Consider the following 23,108-nt stretch of genomic DNA (forward strand, 5'->3'; position numbering starts at 1 on the left):
TCATTCGGGAAAGTGGCGACCCGATCAACGACGCCACCGTAAGTAAAGACTTTTTAGCGAGCATGACATGTTCAAGCTGCCGGGTTGTATTAATAAAAATATAATAAAAAATTGTGAGATACTACATTTGTGCTTGTAAGTTACATTAAAGACGGCATAGCGCCACATAAACGCGACTACATATTATTCATAAGGAGTGCCTACCTATAAAACTAAATTATAAATTTAAATTGACTTAGAGATGTACAGGTCTCTAAGTGTCCAAATCATTAAAATAGGTATTAAAATAAAATTGAATTTAAAATAAAATAAAATTTAAAATAAAATAAAATCTTAGAGGTGTATAAGGTCTCTAAGTGTCCAAAACTAAAATAATACAATCAAACGAGAACATGATGTTCTCTTGTGTCAGTTCTACTGGACGCTAGTATGGTTATTTCACAGAAAGAAAACGAAAACACTATTACTTACATTTTTATCATATTATCAAGATCAAGCTACTGGCTTAAAGGCATCCTTATCATCTATGAAATCATTCACAGCATAATACGCCTTACTTAACAAAGAGCTCTTAACGTGTGACTTAAATTTGTTAAGAGGCAAATTCACTATATCAGTGGGAACTTTGTTATAAAAACGTGTACAGTTCCCGACGAAAGACGTACTAACCTTACGGAGGCGGTGGGCGGGCACAGCAAGTTTATGCTTGTTTCTAGTGTTATAGTTATGGATATCACTGTTAAGCTTGAATTCGTTGATGTTTTTCCGAACGTACATAATATTCTCAAGTATGTATTGAGATGCAACGGTAAGAATGCTTGCATCTTTAAATTTCTCTCTTAGGGATACTCGAGCGCCCAGTCCATAGATGGAACGTACAGCTCGCTTTTGCAGTACAAATATTGTCTGAATGTCTGCCGCTTTTCCCCACAACAGAATTCCATACGACATAACACTATGGAAGTAACTAAAGTATACCAGCCTGGCCGTCTCTACGTTTGTTAGCTGTCTGATTCTCCTCACTGCATAGGCTGCTGAACTAAGTTTGCCGGCTAAAGTGGCTATATGTGCATGCCATTGCAGTTTTGAGTCTAAAGTGACTCCCAGGAAAACAGTTCGATCTTCAAATTCCAGCGTATCACCTTTTATTTTAATCTTGCTGTTATTTACCTGCTTGACGTTAGGTAGCGTAAATTTTATGCATTTGGTTTTCTTTGCGTTCAAAAGCAAATTGTTTGCCGTAAACCAGTTTAATACGGTAGATAGCGCGTCATTAATGCTCTCGAATCTATTTTCCTTTCTGTTCACTTTAAATATAAGGGAAGTGTCATCTGCAAACAACACTATATCATGTCTTTCTTGCACAACTTTTGGTAGGTCATTGATGTATACCAAAAACAGGAAGGGACCAAGAATTGAACCTTGCGGCACTCCGAGGGCTACCGGGGACCCAGCCGATTGAGTTCCATTAATAACTACTCGCTGAGTTCTATTCGAAAGGTACGATGAGACAAGGTCAAGGGCACTAGCTTTTATCCCATAGTGACTTAATTTTTTCTTTAAATTTTCGTGATCAACGCAATCAAATGCCTTCGACAGATCACAGAAAATTCCAATAGCATCTTGAGCTTTTTCCCAAGCGTCAAAGATGTGTTTTAGAAGTACCACACCGGCGTCAGTAGTTGATCGACCTCTGGTAAAACCAAATTGATTGCTATCAAGCAGTTTATTTCTGTTGAAATGTGACGATAGTTGATTTAGAATAAGTTTCTCGAACACTTTGCTTAATGCCGGTAGTATTGAAATAGGTCTAAAGTTTGTGGAGTCGGTTCTTGTTCCTGATTTAAACAACGGGATAATTTTGCTATGTTTCATAATATCTGGAAAAAATCCAGCATCAATGCATCTGTTGAAAATCTCAGCTAAGTATGGTGCAATCGATTCAATAATGGAATGTAATACTTTGACTGACAGACCCCATAGGTCTTCTGTTTTCTTTATATTTAATGACCTAAAAGTCTTAAGAACTATGTTCGGAGTGACATACGAAAATTTGAAAATTTCTGTACATTCCGCCACATTTGTCTTCAAAATTTCTTCAGCGACGTCTGGCGATGAATTAAGAGACTTTGTTGTTTCTACCGGTATATTCGAGAAAAACCGCTCAAAATGATCTGCCACTTCACGGTCAGAACTTACTAAAGTGTCAGCAGTTCGTACGGTGTAGTGCGGATCCTTCATCTTACGTTTTCCAGTTTCATTGCCGATTACTTGCCATACAGTTTTAACTTTATCACTAGAACTTAGGATCTTTTTGGACAAATAATCAGCTTTAGCGGCGACACACATCATCTTAAAAGATTTAGAAAAATTCTTAACGTACTCCAGAAATTCCGGCCTTTTATCAGTTGCTTTTAAATCATACAAGTCGTATAGTCGGCGTCTTTTCTCGTGAATATCCGGCGTAGCCCAGTCGCAAAATTTAGTCTTGGCCTTGCCTTGCACCTTCTTCTGAATGAAACAGGCATCAAATTCCGTTTTAATACAGTTAAACAACTCGGAACTCAAACAGTCAGGGTTATCCTGATTACATGAAAGACAACATAATTGTTTAGTGATTTTACGATTGAATAAATCTAGGCGCTTTTCGGAAATCGGCCTGCACATGGTATCTTGAGGAATTTCTTCAGTTTTCCCGCTGAAAGACGCTTTTAATCCACAGTGATCAGAACTTAGGTTGTTAATAACAGATTTACTAATCGCATCCTTGTCACTAAAGATGTTATCTATACATGTAGCACTGGTAGCTGTGATTCGAGTAGGCTCACAAAATACATTGACTAAATTGAAGGATTTAAAAGTATTTAATAACCTTCCACAAAATGGCGAATTTTCAAGCAAGTTAATATTAAAATCGCCACACACAATTATATTTTTCGGAGTTCTAAAAATACTACTAAGTACTTCATCTATGACCGATTCAAATAAGTTATAGTCCGCCGATGGGGGCCTGTACACGCATACAATTATAAATTGTTCCAACTCAACACAGGAAAGTTCTATATGCCGTTCCACAGACATGTCAACAATGTCTCTACGTTCCTTACTTTTTAAATTATGTTTCACCATTATCAATGACCCGCCGCGATTGCAGGATTTCCTAAAAAAAGAACTTACTATATTATGATTATTGAAATTAAACATAAACTCATGACCTTTAAGCCAGTGTTCAGTAATACAGAGAACGTCAATATTATCGGACTGTAAAAACAAATCAATTTCAAGTTCCTTACAGGCAAATCCTTGGATATTTTGGTGAACTAAGTTCAATAAATCGGTTTTACTAAACATACTAGCATCGCAGTGATCAATAGGAACGGAGCCGGCTGGTGCACACGTTGTCGTAGCGGTTAGTTTAAATTCAAATCTCCAGACGGCTCCATCTCAAAACCTACGCTACCAAGGCGTAAAATACTACGTGACTTAAGGCTATTAGACGCCGCGCTAGCCACGACGGGGTCTTCAATATTATATGCTAACAGGTTAGCACACTCTACTAGACATCTTCTGGGTAGGTAAGTTCTTTTATGGGACATAACAAAATCTTGTATAAATTTATTCGTATCAAAATACGAAATCGTACTACTGTACAAGGAAAGGTTATACAATAAAGAATTGTAGTGAAATACCCTTTTATTGACCTTGCTCGACATTCTATATGGGAGCGCACAGATAATTATTTTTGCAACCTCTCTCTGGTCAATCGCCGACAGCGTAGCGGATAATTTTAAAATATCTCGCTTAGTATAGTCTATACTATTCCCTAAGAAAACGATAAGCGTGGAGGCGCGGTCAAACTCGCCTGTAGAAATACATTCTATCAGTCGATCGGCGGAGGTCCCCGGGTGACAGTTGTTGAGGACGCCCTGCGACAAGCGCTCCGCCAGCAGCGCGCCAAGGCCGGAGCCCACCTCGTCAGAGTATAGGATGGTGCGGCGGGGGCCGCCGCGCGGGCTCGGGGCGCGGCGCGGGGGCGGCGCCCGAGCCGGGGCGGGCGGCGCGGGCGCGCGGCCTGCCGGGGGGCACGGCGGCTGGGCCGCCGGCTCCACGAGGCTCGGCGGCGGGGCCGCCGGCTCCACGAGGCTCGGCGGCGAGGCCGCCGGCTCCACGAGGCTCGGCGGCGGGGCCGCCGGCTCCACGAGGCTCGGCGGCGGGGCCGCCGGCTCCACGAGGCTCGGCGGCGGGGCCGCCGGCTCCACGAGGCTCGGCGGCGGGGCCGCCGGCACCACGAGGCTCGGCGGCGGGGCCGCCGGCTCCACGAAGGGCAGCGGCGTCGGAGCTGGCTCGACATAGGTCAGCAGCGACAAAGCCAGCTTGACAAGGCTCGGCGGCGACGGAGCCAGCTCGACAAGGCACGCTCGCTCAATAAGGCTCGGCGGTGATGATGGCTGCAGTGGCGTGGTGTCCACGGGGCTGGGGGCAGGCTCGGGACTGCGGCGCAGCTCGGGTGCGAGGGAAGCGCGCGAGGCGAAGAGGGCGCGCAGCGCTGGCGAGCACGGTGCGGCCAGGACGGCGCGCAGCGCGGGCGACTCCGGTGCCACGGGGCGCGTCGGAGGCCGCGGCGAGTCCATGCGCAGAGGGTAGCCGCTGCCCGGTTCTAGAACATTATTCATAAAGGCTATGTATTCCTGTAATACTTTACTTGATAGTTCGTCTCTATTATTGAGGTCTTTTAACTTTAATTCCAATTTATTTAATTCATCAGATTGATGATTCAACTCTTCTACTGTTCGGTCTAATTTGTATTGACAATTTAGAAGTTCAACACTCAAGGCGACACTATTACATTTAGATTGTAGTGTCTTGAATACTGAATTATTGCGTTTTACTAAAAGTTTTGATCTTTTTATGAATCTACTTAATTTTAAATATTTTTTTATTTTCTTGGAGCCTTTCAGTGTAATTATACTATCACTGCTGCCCTCTATGGGCACAGAACTTGTAAAACCTACAGTTCCTACCATAGGGGAGCTACCTGTGTTTTCATTATCTAAATCTAGTTCAAAACTATTAAATTCAGCAAAAATACTTAAATTATTGTTAGGCGGTCCGGACTGGCCGGAGCAATACTTGCAAATATTTTTTGACTCTGACTCCTCCAGCTGTTGTTCCAGGTCCTGAATGCGTTGCAATGCCTGCTCGTGTATCTCCTGGCATTGCTGGAACCGGTCAACAGCAGCCTGAAGTTCATCCCGCTGCCCTTGCATGTCCTCAAATTCAATATCCTGGTTTGCAAGCTGACTTTTGAGAGTTGTATTTGTTCGAACAACACGCTCAAATTCCTGTTCACTCTCTTCCTGCTCTTGGAGGAGTTTTGTATTCAACACAGCGGCTTCTTTGAGGTCTTTTTGTAATTGTTGCACTTTAGCCACCAAGACATCCTTGCGTGTAGTCATTTTAGTGGTTTTTGCTGTAAATATATTCATAATGTGAGATATCTGAGCCAGAAAATGTAATGAATTTCAATGCTTCTAACAAAATATAATGACTAAAATAAAGTAAAAATAACTCCACTGCCTTAATTTCTAAGTAAGATTGCAAAGAGTAAACTTTATAATTCACTATCTTGCAAGTTCACTCATTACCACAGGGTATAATTGTATTGTTCTTGAAGTGATTTAAAAATGAATTAAGATATTTTGATATGTTAGAATCCTGTTATGTTACAAACCAAGTTCTTCACAAAACATATAAAGGTAGCACAAAATAAAGTTTGACAAATAATAATTCTAGACAAATAAACAAAAAACTAGGCTTATAAATTATGAAAACAATACTCATCTGTAAAAATCTGCGGTAAAATACAGGCAAATACGGTGTAATTTTAAATTTGGAACGTTACGCCGTTGACAGTTGCCTTGTTTTCTGTCGTCAATATTTTTCTTCATATGTTACATTAGAAGGATAACGATGTTCTACTTCAATTGCGATGTGAACTTTCTATTTATCACCAAAACTTCTTAATTATTACATAATAAAATATTCAGTTTTAATTCTGAATTTTAAACTACTGGTCTCAATGTATTTAAATAGTTATTTTTGTCCCAAGGGAGGAAAAGTAGGACATGGCTTGCCACGTGTAAAATTGTCACGCAAGCCGAAGGCGAAAGGTGGCAAACACACGGGATGGAATGTCCTACGATTCCTCCCGCGGTGCACATACTATTTTTCTGCTCTACGGAGGCGGAAAGCGGCAACTTCGTTTAGCGCAGCGGGAGCAAAGTTGACGCTTTCTGCCCGGAGGGCAGAAAAAGTAATTAGATTGCTTTGTTTCAAAACAAATCAGTCGCTATATTATTTGAAGGTGAAGTAGGTTTAGATTAGGAAAAAATAAGGGGTTTGAAATATTAACATCATTTCACACACAGTAAAATAAATAAGATAGTTTGTTCTTGAACAAAACCAAAAATATAAATGTGATATAATGCCAAGTTCATCTAAAGTTTCTAGGTAAAATCAACTTAAACTCAACAAAAACTTTTTGATAAGTGAGTCAGTCAGTGGTAAAAAAGTGTTTTTCAGGCGTTAAATCCTTTGACCTTTCACAAGAGTTAAAAGATCAGAGGTGTTTTATTGAAATTCAGGATTTGGTAAGTTAAAACAATACTGTAACTCACAACAAGACTCTTATAATTGCAATTGTATAGGTCAAATATATCCTATTAAGTTATGTGGTCAAAAATGACGTAAAATCCACGGCTGGTGTGTCGCCTTTTTTGCATTGTGAACTTGGCTGACACACTACCGTGTGTCTAGTTGAACTTTACTATATGGGCGTCGATACACAACTTAATTAAAAAGATTAATTGCTTTATGTTTTTTTCGTACAAGAATAAGAGGATAACTTATTCCTATTTTTTTATTTCATGATTATGGATTTAGATTTATAGAAATCAATCAATATGATATTTTGCTAATCATTCGATGCCGTCAGCGAGACTATTAATGGTGACTATTAAAAAAAAAAACTTAAACTTAAAGTAAAATAAATGTCATATACTAAATAATTTGCGACCAAGCTCTCCAGCAGTCAGTCGTCTACTTCTTTGATATAAGACATCTATTTCGGTTTATTATTTGGAGATAAAAGTGTAACTAAAGCCATTTGTTATTTAACAAGAAATTGATTTGTTCTTAAAGATATTTGGTACCTATGAACTTACATTATATTTGAAAAAATATTAGATGGCGTTAATGTCAATATTCTACTGCCACTAGCGGCAAGAGACCTATTATTATTATCGTATGGCTTTATTGGAAAAATAAAATACAAATCAAGCTTTCAAAAGTAACATTATAATCAAAGTTTAAGTTTGATAGCCATTCCCTGGCATCCGCAGTTATCGCGTGCAGTTCTTTCATGCCTCCAGAAAAACATCTCATGGGGCATTCCTCCACTCGGCAGGCAAAAGACCTGATGGCTGCACTCTTGTGCCTTGGAGCCTTGGCTGCCTTTTAGCGTAGATACGTTGAAGGGTCGGCCGAAAGGCCAGGCCCAGACACTCAAGCGGGCATAATAATATGCATTCCTGAGAAACATATAATACTTAGCATATACAAATTAATACTGGGTCCATGGTCGACCAAAACAAAAATATTCATAATAGAAGTGTCGGTCTGACTAATAGGCGTCTTGGGCGACCACAGGGCGGGCTCTTTCTTTGCCCACAATTAAGTCCGGCGGTGCAAAGGGGCAACGCCACCAGCATCCTCCTGGCCGCGTAGCCAACGTTACAATCGTTAACGCTACGTAGCGTAGCATAGTCATCTCTCTCTCTATCACTCTTCCATATTAGTGCGAATGTGAGAGCTGGGCACCATTCCAGAAGCGGTTAATTGACTTTGATGAGACGAGTAGTTTATACAATATAATACAAAACTTTGTTAAGTCCAATCTTTAAGCTTACGAGACTGATGTTCGGGTGTGGGTAAAATTGGACATAGGTAAGCGTTTAATAGAAAATTGCAATCTTTTTGATTTAGTTGTCTGACAGAAACGATATGAAGTTATGACTTTAGTACCTTTATTCTATTTCTCTCACATTGGCGAATTAAAAGCGCCGCACTTTATTAATACCGATACATATACGATAACGCTGAGGTCTTGAACTCACGTAGTTACGTAGATAAGTTTATATATAGGTTTCTCCAGCGTTTCACATCACACTGTAGACCAGACAGCAAACGGTGATAGACGTAAAGGTGAGTTTCATTACTGATTTTTTGTTGTATTTTATTCCCGTCGGTACTTATTTACTACATTTTTTTTACATAGATGCCATCATAATGTCTATGAAATGCATTATTTATAGCTAAATGTTTCTTATCTCTGGAATATAAAATTTTGGACGAATATGTTTATGTTGCAAAAGTGGTAATAATATCATTCTGATGTCATTGTACATTCAAATTTGCCTATTACTGAATGCGTGGGATTGATTCTAGTCACGTCTCCTGGACCACCCTGCAGATTACTCGTATGCATTAAATAATTCAGGAGATATTTTATGCAAATATTTGATAATAGGACATGGCAGGATTTTTTTAGATTAAACGTACTACGTAGGTACTTTTATAAAAATGTTGACGATCATTGACCTCATCATGGTGTAGGGGATGTTGGGGTTATTGCGGACACCTAAGGGACAACTCAAATAAAAGTCAAATCCTAAGCAGTAATCATTCTCGTTTTATTTATAGCTAAACTTTGGACATTCCTTCAAATCAAACCTTAAGGAATACTATCTTTCCCGTCCCTAAGTTTTTATTAATGGCACTGTTGTTTCTTTATTGAATAAATACTTTGTTATAATTGTATGTTTATGGTTAGACGTATTTAAGACTTATGTTTATTTATATGAATGTTTTGTGTTGTTTGGTTATATTCAATTCGACTTTTCTTATTTTTCTTTGCGACACCTACCGTATATTCTAATTTCATATTGTATTAAATATGTGCAAAAAAAAAAAACAAAGTTCCTTATGTCTGTATTTGTTCAATAAGGTGGGGGAAAATACTGTCATCAAATGGGATAATTAAGAATACTTTGGGATAAATGCACACAGCTTATTTATCACTTTTATGGCTCAGAACATTTACTTACATTATGTTAAAATAAAATTAATTTATACGACAAGGTTATATATTCCTCTTATGGCTGACAAAAAGAAAGAGCACAACAACCACACATAGCTATCATAGACTAAGTACAGCGTGTTGTTGTTATAGTCAATTCACTTAAGGACTCAACACACGATGCACCGAGGACAATTTACATTTCAACACTTTTAATATCGGCATTTAGCCGAAGTACCTACACTGGGTGATTGCGGACGTCCGAGATCACCCCACAGCAACTGTCCGCAAATCACCCGACTATACATTTTCAACGAAATAAAAATATTAAAAAGATTAGAAAACTTTCATATGGTCTGAGGCGATTACAACACTTATGTGACGAAATAACCGCTATTATTGCCTACCCCGGCTATGTTGCTTCATTGCTTAGATTTGGACTAATTATTTGGGGAAACTCAAAAAAAAACTGATTTTACCGACCTTAACTAGTATGTACGTCTATCCCTAACTTATTTATAAAACAAGTTGCAAATCCAAGATTACGCTCTAGAGATCCTACAAATAATAGGTATATGTAAAAGTGCATTAATTAAAAATAACTGTCACATAATGTCTTTTAGGAAATTTCTTACATAAAAAGATTCAAACGGACATTGTATAATTGGCTATTACTTAGATAATAATTTAATAAATATTAAATTTAATTAATATGTATAATTTAATAAGCGGTGGTGGCCGAGTGGATATGACGTCCGACTTTCAATCCGGAGGTCGCGGGTTCAAATCCTGGCTCATACCAATGAGTTAGTCGGAACTTATGTACGAAATATCATTTGATATTTACCACTAGTTTTTCGGTGAAGGAAAACATCGTGAGGAAACCTGCATACATCTGCGAAGAAATTCAAAGGTGTATGTGAAGTCCCCAATCCGCATTGGGCTAGCGTGGGGACTATAGCCCTTGCCCTCTCGCGCTTGAGAGGAGGCCTGTGCCCAGCAGTTGGACTTATATAGGCTGAATTATTATATTATTATTATTAAATATTTTAATGACATTTTCTTTTTAATTAATATTATTTGTTATCACCAGGGGTCGGACAAAAAGTGCGGATGACGTAAAAATGACGTAATATTGCACACAGGATGATGTTTGAGATTGTATTTAAACTTCCATGTGACATGTAGTAACAAAGTAGTATTAATGAAGTAACAAAATAATCTTAAATAAATCCATGGAATTAATAATACAGTTGGTAGGGTGCTGTAGTGAATAAAATAAATTTCACGAAACTTGTTCCCATTAGGTATAATTATTTGAAATTAGTTAGAACAAGTCTGTGGGATTGCCACAATATTTGAGTAAAGATGACATGTTAGAGCGTTTTCTTATACATTAGTAAATATAAATTTTAGCTAAATATAATCGTGAAGATACAATAGGTAAACAATAACGAAGTCAATTTATTGTTCATCTGATTGACAATGTGTCAGTCAAAAACGTACTTACTCATTTCAAGTGGCGATATCGTTTAATAAAGAGGTTGATAAATGATAAGTGATAATTGTTTATGAAAATCAAAAATACTATTTGAAATCATCCTATAAGTGGTTTGACGTCATCCGCACTTTTTGTCCGACCCCTGGTTATCACTGTGGTTGTATGACATGTAAGTAGACTTTTAAAATGTACATATATTGCATGCTAAAAATACGGCTAAATGTGTGATACTTATAACTACCATAAGACCTATTGTTAACCACATTTAATGCAAATAAAGAATTTGCTTTACTTTACTTTATAAAAAAATATAGTATATAGTAAGAGAAGAGACACCTGGTAGTTCCACTATTATATTAACTAATTTTGTAACGATCCTTAGCCAAAACTACATTGCCATTAAAACTCTTCTAAAATCTTAACTTCACACACGTACATACAGGACCTGCCGTGCCGTTACAAAAACTGACTATTGATTAAAGAAGTAAAGATGGCTAACGCGTCTGAACACTCTGAACCAGTGGATTAGCAGGTCTCGGACGAATGTATGACGTTAGATACTTACTCTAGTAGCCGGAAATACCTAATCTCCGCGATGACTCCGTTCTCCCCTAATTTCAAAATAAATGGTGAAATTTTAAAACATACTTAACATGTTCACTATCTTAAAGCAAAAATATATTTTTGAGGGATTTATTGGAAAAAAACAAAATTGTAATTTTAACTCGCATTGCATAAAAACTCTTTCTCCAATATTTGGAAACCATCCCGCAGTTAAAAATACATATGGATTTTAAATTAATAATTAATTTACGTTTATATTTCAGATGAAACTAATAATAACATTAGCGTTGCTGGCTGTAAGCCACGCTCATATTATTAAGCCAGTATGTGACCTGCTCTCCATCCAAAATATTATCTATCAGAAGGAGGTCCTGAAAGAAAACGTAAATGACCCTTACCAGATGGCCATCGACTATAACACTAATACGCTCTTCTTCAGTTATTCAGCAGCTAGTCCAATGACTGAAGTAGATGTTTTTGAGCAAGCGTATTTAAACCTGAAGACTAACGAATTTCACATAATTTCTGGGATCATTGGCGGATTTGCCGCTACTGTCGACAATATTAACCACAAAGTATACCTCGGTGGAAGAAAAGGCATCTACGCGTATGATTACGAGGCAGACAAAGCAACCCATGTCAATCCCAACGGATACAGCATTTGGCAATTGTTTTTCAAGGATAAGCTCTACTACACCGCCTACCCACAAGAAAGAGTGTACACTTTTGAAGATGGTAACTCAATTATAGTACCTGAACTGAGTCATACAATGGTACAACTGGTAGCTCTTGATAATGATCACAATATGTATTTCTCCAACTCATCTGGTCTATTTCGTTTGAATGAATCTGATAAGTTAATTGTTGAACTAGGTGATTATAACATTAATAGCTTTACGGCAGACATAAATGGTAATCTGTACTTCTCGACGCCTTCTGGTTTTTATAATATTGATAATAACATGAATGTACATCAACTAGCAGATGTTGATGACGTTTTCGGATTGGTTGTCGATGGAGATAATAACTTCATTTACGGGTCAGGAGATAAAATTATCAGATTGACTCCGACCACTAAAAAAAATTGTTTTTAAAGTGACTGAATATTAAGAAGAACAGTTTTTGCTATTGTCAGTTAGTTACACTAAAAAAATCGGAAAGTATTATTACTTGTACGAATATTATCATTTTTAGTTAGTAGCGCGTTCGGTCCAATATATACCTAGTGCAAGTGACGCATTATCAAAATGATATCACATTGACATTAATTTGTTAGTCTAAATCAGGTCCTAAGATTTTACCCCGTCTTTATGACATATCATTGTCATAGCGATGAACGTTTTATCACGGACTAAATAATAATATTATGTTTATATTACGTTTTAACCAACAGTTATGCAATGCAGTCCCGACAGTAGTTCCTTGAACTTAATTTTCTTTGTCACGAAATGGTAAAGACTAATTTCGTTTGTACATACCTAATAGAAACTAACATAGGGTTTAAGTAAAACATACATGTAAAACATTATAGTAAATGTCCCTATAATGGACGTGGCACCAATACATGTAAAACATTATAGTAAACGTCCCTATAATGGACGTGGCACCAATAATGAGACGTAAACCACAGATCCTGTAAAATTCTAAATTTAAAATGAACATCAGTTTTTAAACACTGAAAATATTTTATTTTACTATAAGTAAGGAAGAGTCATAGTGCCGCTTAAGTTTGACGTTTCATTGATTTCTGCCTGTTTTACAAGATTTTTTTTAAATAGGTACTGTCAATTGCTAAAGACCAAGAATAGAATAATTAAATAATAGTTTAGTTTGTTAATTACGTTTAAACCAAGTGCAATAACTTTCATTAAACTTGAATTCAACTTTTAACGTGCAAAGCGGTTGAAATTTTACATGAATCAGTGAAAAATCTTGAATGTTTCATGATTAGCGTCGTAAACTTATGTATTTAGTGTTCAACTTAATAAACCAATAAATAATTATATCGACAAATAGTTTATTTATACACTTTTTTATATAACCTTTGGGTGTACGACTGTCATCTTGGCTGGGCTCCTTGGATTACTTATTAAGTTTTGAAGTTAAAGCCCCATTTACTTAGACTGTTTAAGAACTTGCATGCAATTGCAATCAATATTCAGTACATTGCCAACTACAGAGTACCTACAATGAATTCAGTCAGTCGACCATATACCGTAATGGAACGAAAATCGCATGTAAGTTCTTAGTATTATTCTGAGATAAGTTCTTAAACCGTCAAAATGATGTTATAAAATTCCACTTTTACAAGATTTTACTAACCAGTGGCTTCCCTAGCAAATTATTTTTTTAAATATGCCCATTTTTAAAAATAAATTTGCTTAAAAATACTTATAAGGTGAGTGGTATGGTATACTTAGTACATCCCAAATTTTATTAAATATGTTTAGGAAATAGGGAATATCACGCAAAACTCTGCGTAGAGGGCGCTAATAGCACAAACTCAAGGCCGGTAGGCAACGCAAAAATCTAAATTTTGTTCTCTATCGATCTAATATGCAAAAGTGACAGAGAGGCAGATAACGAAATTTCGATTTTCGTTATCTGACTCTCTGTAAACAAACCGCCTTGATGCATCAAACTCATAGTATAAAGTGGTTGAAAAATTGTTTAAGGCATAGTATGTATAAGTTAATACATGTTTACAATATTTTCTAAGGGACTCCCTCTGGTCGCATAACAACATTTGTCATATTTTTAATTGTCATAACACTTTATGCATACAATTGTAAGTCATAAAAATCTTTAGTCAGAATTATTCCTGAGCAAAACTGGTTTTTGTCATAAATCAGTTATATCATAATTTTTATAGTCATTAATTTAATACGCATAAAATTTTAGGTTAGGTTCGTTAGGTATGCACAAAAATATATGACAACTACCATGTATGTCATCAAATATTATGGCTAAAAATGTATGAAAGAATATAATATGACTTTTCATTTGCATGCGCAACGATGATTATGACACGCGTTGTTATGCGTATCAAAGATATGACTTAAACTTTTATGCAACCCAATATGGACCCATTTTCTAGTGCTGCACTCTGTTGGCAGAACACTGCAGTAATAACTACTTATTAGACCTCAACATGTTATAAACTAAAACAAAGTTACTTAAGACATATTAAGTATCTACGTAAATGAGAAATTTGATATAGCTATAGGAGATGATATTCTGTAAGTATCTATTTTATTCACGTAAACGGAACGGAACTTCTATTAATTCCAATTGTAACTAAATAACTAACGCACCAATAATAAAAGTAATAGTAGGCGTAGGAATGTGACGACCCCATCGCCCGCTGGTCTTACCAAGATACCAGTGCAATCAGTCAACGCAGGGCAGTTTGTGGCGAACTTTTGAGGAGTAACGACCCCGAGAGTGGAGTCGCAAGAGCAGAGGGCTTACCGCGAACCACGTTCGACGTGTTGCCTCCCTGTCACACTTACGTACGAATTTACAAGTGTGACACGACAGGTAACACGTCGAACGTGGTTCGCGGTAGGCCCAGAGGGAGAGTTCTCGAAGGTAAGTAGATGTGGAAACATAAGTGGTGAGTTGGGTTACGCCCAGTGACATCTCTCTACCCTCAGCTCTCACATCGGTGTTGCCCTTGAGCCATCTTAGATGTCGCTTTTTTGTAGGGGCCCATCTTGTGGGGGCAAGGTACCATCTGCCGGAAATAAAATTGTATACGGGCTTATTAGGCAGGCGTCCGGTTTTTTTATCCCATAGCCCAGTATTTAGTATATCGCTTATACCCAATAACCTAGTTCATTTTACATTCCATCAACTCTCAATAGTCCTTGCACCCTGGCGGGTGCTGCCTCTGTGTGCCGTTTCATAATACGGGCAAGGGTAGCATCCGCTCGGTGTTACCCTTACATTCATTAAAGTATCAAAAGGGCCTTTACGTGTTGGTGTGGCTATCCGGAACACCAATGTTCCGAGATGGAAATTAGTTATAATTTATAATAGAGATCCGAATTCTTTGCACATTCCAGTTTAATTTTAATACTCGTATTTGATATGAAACTTTTAATAGGTAAGTAATAATTTAGTACCATTGAGCCAACCTGATTATAAATCTAGGAGGTGGATACTGAAAGTCTTCGGTGCTAGTTAACCTCACAGTGTACGTCCAAATAATAAAAATTTTGACGACTTCGTAAAGCACCAACAGCCAATAATTATTGCCCCAACGAGCATAACGTCCGCCTTGGGAATTTGGAATTTATTGGGCAAAAATACGGAAAACTATTGAATTAATTTTCCATTGGCTGCTACGGTTGTTACGCGTAGTGATGCAGAATAAAGGTGTATATGAAAACAAAAACATTATATTCATATAGGCAAACAGAATATACGTATCTTGATGACGTTTAGGATACCTTTTATACCGGGTACCATTTACTCTATAAAGCGGTGTCCTATTCTAGTCGCTGGGCGAGATGAACTCTTGAGTGGAAATCTGCGAATGCCCGTCGTGGCATGAGATGGGAAGACGACAATAGTTAATTAGCTAGTGATAACTGGGTGCAGGTGGAACGAATATCAGAGGAATAGAGAGGAGGCCTATTCTATTGTCGAAGACGAGCACTAAGTAGACGGACAAAACTGACAAAAATATACATGAATTTTATAATAGGTATTATGTCTAGGTTACTTATTGGTGGCACCAAAATTCAGGATATTTTCTATCACATCAAATTATGCATCGAAATAAACAAACATAGGTGTTCAATTTGGATAATTGTGACTTTCCCTGTATTAATGAGGTATTTTGTTAATTTTTTCGTTTTATGTGAGTGTTTTTTTTTTTCCTTTTTAGGGTTCCGTAGCCAAATGGCAAAAAACGGAACCCTTATAGATTCGTCATGTCCGTCTGTCTGTCCGATTCTGTCACAGCCACTTTTTTCCGAAACTATAAAAGCTATACTGTTCAAACTTGGTAAGTAGATGTATTCTATGAACCGCATTATGATGTTCACACAAAAATAGAAAAAAAAACAATAAATTTTGGGGGTTCCCCATACTTAGAACTGAAACTCAAAAAATCTTTTTTCATCAAACTCATACGTGTGGGGTATCTATGGATAGGTCTTTAAAAATGATATTGAGGTTTCTAATATCATTTTTTTCTAAACTGAAAAGAGTGGTTAAAAGTGTGTCCCCCCCCCCCCCCGTAACTTCTAAAATAACAGAATGAAAAATCTAAAAAAAATATATGATATACATTGCCATGCAAACTTCCACCGAAAATTGGTTCGAACGAGATCTAGTAAGTAGTTTTTTTTAATACGTCATAAAAATTTAAAAAAAAAATTTTTTTCATCAAACCCATACGTGTGGGGTATCTATGGATAGGTCTTCAAAAATGATATTTAGGTTTCTAATATCATTTTTTTCTAAACTGAATAGTTTGCGCCAGAGACACTTCCAAAGTGAAAAAATGTGTGTCCCCCCCCCTGTAACTTCTAAAATAACAGAATGAAAAATCTAAAAAAAATATATGATATACATTGCCATGCAAACTTTCACCGAAAATTGGTTCGAACGAGATCTAGTAAGTAGTTTTTTTTTAATACGTCATAAAAATTTAAAAAAAAATTTTTTTTCATCAAACCCATACGTGTGGGGTATCTATGGATAGGTCTTCAAAAATGATATTTAGGTTTCTAATATCATTTTTTTCTAAACTGAATAGTTTGCGCGAGAGACACTTCCAAAGTGAAAAAATGTGTGTCCCCCCCCCCCCTGTAACTTCTAAAATAACAGAATGAAAAATCTAAAAAAAATATATGATATACATTACCATGCAAACTTCCACCGAAAATTGGTTTGAACGAGATCTAGTGAATAGTTTTTTTTTAATACGTCAATAAATTAAAAAAAAAATTTTTTCATCAAACCCATACGTGTGGGGTATCTATGGATAGGTCTTCAAAAATGATATTTAGCTTCCTAACATCATTTTTTTCTAAACTGAATAGTTTGCGCGAGAGACAGTTCCAAAGTGGTAAAATGTGTGTCCAAAGTGGTAAAATGTTGAACAAGATCTAGCAAGTAGATTTTTTTTTAATACGTCTTAAATGGTACGGAACCCTTCATGCGCGAGTCCGACTCGCACTTGTTTAACCTAAACTAAAGGTGTATAAAAGGTTTGGATTTGTCGCTCATAACGCCGAGCGTCTTTATATAATACTAACCATAAGATGTACCGGTGGATTCTCATCTGTCCCCGCCGGGCACAGATGGGAATAGGCGCTGCACACAAATCATTCCCATCTGTGCCCGCCTCTTGTATCGCCGTGGTCACCGTGGGGGGGGCACAGATGGGAATATACTGATTTAGCATCAGTAGGTTCAAAATTGTTCAAAAACTGGTCAATTTTGCTCCTAGTCTGTTCAATTTGATATACCTACTTTAATTTTTCCTATATAATTGAAAAGTTCAAAATATTCGCTAGTTTAATAATCTGTAGTCTTTATTTATTCTGTCTTATTAGAGGCCACAAAATATATCTACAATGGAGTATTCGTAACGCATAATAATTACATTGCTCCTGTGAATGACTTTCTGGCGATAAAGCCCTAAGTTATTCCGAGCGCGAGAACTTTCGACAACTCTGCTTCACGTTAATACGCTGTTTTATTCGATTTTGTTAGTGAAGAAGTCTCAGTGTTTAATCATTACAAAAACCCGAAGGCCGATTTAAACGTACACTTTAACATAAAAAATATATCTAAATGATGACACTTTGGTTATCATTCGCGTGTGCATTTCGCTCCTACTTGTACATGTATTGGCGCGAGTGAGACGCACGAGAAAATGAAAAAAAAACTGCCTTTTGTTTCGTAAATGTAAGTTTGGATTAGCCTCCATGTTATGGATATATGAATAGATGATAATATTTATAATGTAGTGTACATACATAGATATGCATACGTGTGCAATTGTGCAGTTGACTGTCAGTGGGTAGCCCGCGGCCACTCACGGAAAGTATCATCGTTTTACTTAAAATATTCTTCAAAAGTATCCTATATGTTTCAAACTATCTGTTTCAACTTTGCAAGTCACCAGAACACCCCTTACACCGAGGGAATATGTGAAATCCGCACGTGTCACTAGTCCCTTCATTTCTCACGTGGCTTTCAATTTTTCGCTTCACTGAATAGCACACCTGCCGCCAAATAAACTAAGTTTACTTTCACGCTCGTTAAATAATTAAGGAAAATCTTGTACCATAATCAAAAATGGAAATTTAATATCAACAGGTTCAAACGCATATTACTTACCTATATCAATGTTTTGCGCTCAATGTTGTGGCTACGATCTTTCGAGTGAGAATAACAACTTATTTTTAATAATTATTTTCAAGCTTGCTAAAATGCAAGCTGATTAAGCCCCACAATAAGCTCAATTAGGTCTATCTTAGGCAACGAAATATATAAAAGGTATACCTATAAGTACTTTTATACAGTATTCCTTACTTCGGGATCAAATATTATAGTGTTTAGAATTGTTTACTTCTATGCCATCTGTGTTTGGTGGCGAGCCGTTTGCCACGTATACTTACTCTAACACATTTTTTTCTGCTTGTAATTAGTTTTACAATATTTCCAAACGTGTCTAATATCAAGAATGGGTTTTTGTCAATTGCTAAATACCAACTTCTCATTGCACAGACAGGTTTTCCATGGTCTCCTTTATTACATTTTGTTATTAAGTGACGATATGTTTTGTCATGAAAACGAGTCGTATTATACCTTATTCACTCACGTGCTTGATATTTTTCAGTCTCTATTATTATAATGAAATAAGGGTGACAGCTGTTAACTACAGTTGCCAAAAGCACGTGAGTGCATATAATCTTTCATACTCCAGAGAACGAGGAGTATTTCTTAAGTTATTTTCCTCTAAATGAAACATCTTTTCGGTTTCGTCATTTATATATGTATTTCGATGAACATTAAACAGTGTGGAAAGCTAAAATGTAATTCAGATAATATTTCTATATTATTTTGTATACAGGCTGTTTTCCAACCCTTATCTTATGGCTGTTCGAATTTATTGGTCATACTGAGCAAATTTTACTATGGGACCTATTTATTTTCACCTCGTAAAATTTGGTTAACGGATAAAAAAAACAGCCCGTGTGTAATATACGTCTTGTAATAACAAATATTGCATACCGTATTAAAAATGGTAATATTTATACTACTCATTATTGCTATTTTATAAACATTTATTTTGGGTCGGTGATAATCTAATAATTTTATCTCCAGTACCGTAAATGAAGTTATTTTTTCCATCGACAACCAATCCGAAAACGTCATCAAGATCTACTAGTTTATTAACCTTCTGGTTATTATCTATATTGTAAAAAGCAGAAGGCGTGGAGAAGTATATATTACCATTTACGTCTGCCGTGAAGCTATTAATGGTATATTCACCCAATTGAATAATATTCTTATCAGATTTATTTAAGCAAAATAGACCAGATGAGTTGGAGAAATACATATTGTAGTTATTGTCAAGAGCTACTAGCTGTGCACTCGTTCGTTTCAGTTCAGGTACTATTAACGATTTACCACCTTCAAAAGTGTACACTCTTTCTTGTGGGTAGGCGGTGTAGTACAGTTTGTCCTTGAAAAATAATTGCCAAATGCTGTATCCATTTGGGTTGACATGAGTTGCTCTTTTCGTTTCGTAGTCGTATTCGTAGATGCCGTTTCTTCCACCGAGATATACTTTGTGCTTATTGTTGTCAACAGCAGCGGAGAATCCGCCTAAAATCCCAGGGATGATGTTATATTCGTTAGTCGCCAAGTTCAAATATGCTGACTCAAATACATCTTCGTTGTTCTTTGGATTAGCTCTAGAATGACTGAAGAAGAGCGTATTAGTGTTATAGTCGATGGTCATCTGGTACGGGTCGTTTACGTTTTTTTTCAGCACCTCCTTCTGATAGATGATGTCTTGGATGGAGAGCAGATCGCATGCTGACTTAATAATATGAGCGTAACTTACAGCCAGCAACGCCAATGTTATTATTAGTTTCATCTGAAACATAAATGAAAGATTTTTGTTACACTTATTTTTCAAAATGTAGCCTCAGAGGAAGATCAAAATAATAAAACTCAAAAGAGTAAACTGAAAAGAGTAAACTCTTTTGAGTTTTATTCTAAATAAGAGACGGTGTGATTTAAATGGGGTAGCACAAGCTTAGCTTAGTTGTTTGGGGCTAGGTCGATATGTGTAAAATTGTTCCCGAAATATAGGCCCAGTAACGAGCAAATAATTAAAACATAATTAGGTATTGTACTTCTCAAACGATACAACTTTAATTAACAAGTTTTAGAAATTACGAAGTCTTTAGACTTCCTACTTTTCATACACATTAACTATTACTTCAATGTACGCTATCACCATTGTAATTGCCGTTGCTTGTCACGCTTTAACCTTAACAAAATTCGCAATACGTTACGTCCCAGAATAAACTTTAGGAGTAAGCACTAAAAATCAAAACACAGGTTTTTTTTTAATCGCTGAACAAATGTTGCTCACTTTGAGGAGTAGGTACAGCCTACAGTTTAATAATGTATTGACATTATTAAACTGTAGGCTGTACTAATACTATTATCTACTATTTTTAATAATATTTTTGTTTATTAAATACCTACTTTGTTTATTAACTACCTATATCGGGTGAGCCGTGTAACAGGAGCTGCTCCTCAGAGCATTTAATAAACAAAAATATTTAATTAGAAAAATCAATATTTTAAAAGTAAACCGGCATGGTTCGTATGAATTTGTGATAGAATTTAAAAAAGCTTTAACTTCCCAGCTTCTTTTTTTTTACAATTCATATCTCCCTCGGAAATAATATATAGGCCTTTGTCCTTCAGTACACCTGCATGAAAAAGGATCTTTTTCGAGCTAGTGTGATGAAAACAATGTTAATTTATATAAAAGGGACTTTTTTCCAGTAGTAAAGTGGGATTGAAACTCAAACTGTGCATTATTGTGCATGGTTTATTTAAATTTACTTCAAAATCAACTTTCAAATATCAATAATTTGGATATTCAATGATATCAAATATTTCCAAGTCTAAGTCTAATTAAATAATACTATATTCATCTTGAATTAATACAATGTCACGGCTAAATATACAAACACAATAGGAAAAGTAAATAAAATTAATACACGGAAACTCACCTTGTTGTCTGTTCCCTATTGCCGTTCAGTTCACAGTGAAATATAATAGAGAATGACTCCCTTATATACGTAGCCACGTACGGGACCTTGTTTTACCATCAGCTTCTTTATTTGGTCAAACACTATCTCTTGTATATTATTCTTGGCATTCATTTTACTTTTTACTAAACGGATATCTCATTAAAAGGAAATCAAACTTATATTTTTTGTGGGCCAAAGGCGGTTTCACTTTTATAGTTCATGGTAACTTGTAAGAAAGCAACTATTTCAGGCCCGCTATAAATAAATTGTCTTTTAATAAAATTTTAGAGTAATCACAGATATAGATTCCTTTAATTTGTTGATGGACTAATCATCAACTAATCAAAAACTCAAATACTTATCATGAAAATTGAAAACAAATGAGTTTAGAGCCCTGGGTTTTAATTATTTCGAATAAGCTCTAGAACAACCCTTTTCAAGGAATAGGTCGTATTGGAAATTTCACAACACTGTACAAGTGGTATTATTGGCAGTTCTTCGAAAACGTATAAATTAACTTTAATCATGAAGTAAAATTTGTGTCAAAGTAACCCCGGGGATCAAAGTAACCCTATTCCACGGAATTGTAATAAAACATTTAAAGTAATGAATAAAATGTTTTAAACCGTATTGACTAATTAACCCTATTATGTTTTCCTGTTATATAGAATAATAATTACTGAGTATCAGAATAGTACCTATACAGCCGTCAGTTTGAAGAAGGGCGCAACTAACAATTTTCAAAAATTAGTTCTTTTTAGAGTTCCGTACCCAAAAGGAAAAAACGCAAACCTTATAATATCACTTGTGCGTTTGTCTGTCTGTTCGTCTGTCACAGCCTATTTAACATTGCCATGATCAGCATTCACTTACTACTTACACTTTACTTTTACTACCTATACTTTTGATACTTCTCGCAAAAAAGTGTCAACAAAACAGAACACTTGCGTATTTTCAATCTGGTCCGTGAATACGGCAACAAGTTCTAACACTATTATTAAAAGGCATCTGTAATTATAACAAAGTAGTAAAGGCGTAAACGACCATTGTTATTAGTCACATACTGCTTTTCTAATTTGTACTTACTTTTTTCTAACATTTTAGGATTCCGTAGCAAAGTAAAGTATTCCGTCCGTCCGTTTTTTCTGTCCGAATGTCACAGAAACTTTAAGATACATTTATTTATATATGTGGAAGGTATGTGTTTTCTGGCAGGGGGTGTTTAATGCTTAATATAATTATATAATTAAAAAAGACTATCATGCATTTGTTATAATGCCATATATATTATAATGTAATTTTTATTATACGTTTCTTTTGTTTTAGGTATTGTGATTTCATTTTAACTGTCATTGATATAATGCCTATTGTAATATAATTTTTAAGTAGTATATAGATACGTTTTATAATTACTTTTGTTATATTATATTTTTTACGTATAAATACATATATTGTATAATATCTTAATTCTATAATTTTTATAACGAGTAGTATGCAGGCCATGTAATGAAGTACAGATTATCATCCCACGTAACCCTACCTAAGCTATTTTTACAAGGTTTACGATTCTGCGGGGGCCGCAATTCAAACCTTACGGGTT

At 36.2% G+C, this 23,108-nt stretch overlaps 2 protein-coding genes across 2 annotated transcripts; one reads left to right on the forward strand and one right to left on the reverse strand.

Annotated features, from left to right (window-relative positions):
* The first annotated feature begins 7,890 nt into the window (after positions 1 to 7,890).
* LOC133520607 (ommochrome-binding protein-like) lies at positions 7,891 to 13,214 on the forward strand. Its single transcript, XM_061855124.1, has 2 exons — positions 7,891 to 8,262; positions 11,465 to 13,214. Exon 2 carries the CDS (start codon positions 11,465 to 11,467, stop codon positions 12,293 to 12,295), a length of 831 nt encoding a protein of 276 aa, XP_061711108.1. The 5' UTR covers positions 7,891 to 8,262; the 3' UTR covers positions 12,296 to 13,214.
* Positions 13,215 to 19,198: 5,984 nt separating this feature from the next.
* Positions 19,199 to 21,595, reverse strand: LOC133520608 (ommochrome-binding protein-like). Its single transcript, XM_061855125.1, has 2 exons — positions 21,488 to 21,595; positions 19,199 to 20,331 (listed from the first exon to the last, which is right to left on the reverse strand). The coding sequence occupies exon 2, from the start codon at positions 20,329 to 20,331 to the stop codon at positions 19,504 to 19,506; it is 828 nt and encodes a 275-aa protein (XP_061711109.1). The 5' UTR covers positions 21,488 to 21,595; the 3' UTR covers positions 19,199 to 19,503.
* Positions 21,596 to 23,108: the final 1,513 nt, after the last annotated feature.

This window comes from Cydia pomonella, chromosome 8 (assembly GCF_033807575.1).
Source record: "Cydia pomonella isolate Wapato2018A chromosome 8, ilCydPomo1, whole genome shotgun sequence".
NCBI lineage: Eukaryota > Metazoa > Arthropoda > Insecta > Lepidoptera > Tortricidae > Cydia > Cydia pomonella.

Bases quoted from the DNA above. Each gene is read 5' to 3' on its own strand.
- LOC133520607 (XM_061855124.1), top strand. From the start codon at position 11,465: ATGAAACTAATAATAACATTAGCGTTGCTGGCTGTAAGCCACGCTCAT.
- LOC133520608 (XM_061855125.1), bottom strand. From the start codon at position 20,331: ATGAAACTAATAATAACATTGGCGTTGCTGGCTGTAAGTTACGCTCAT.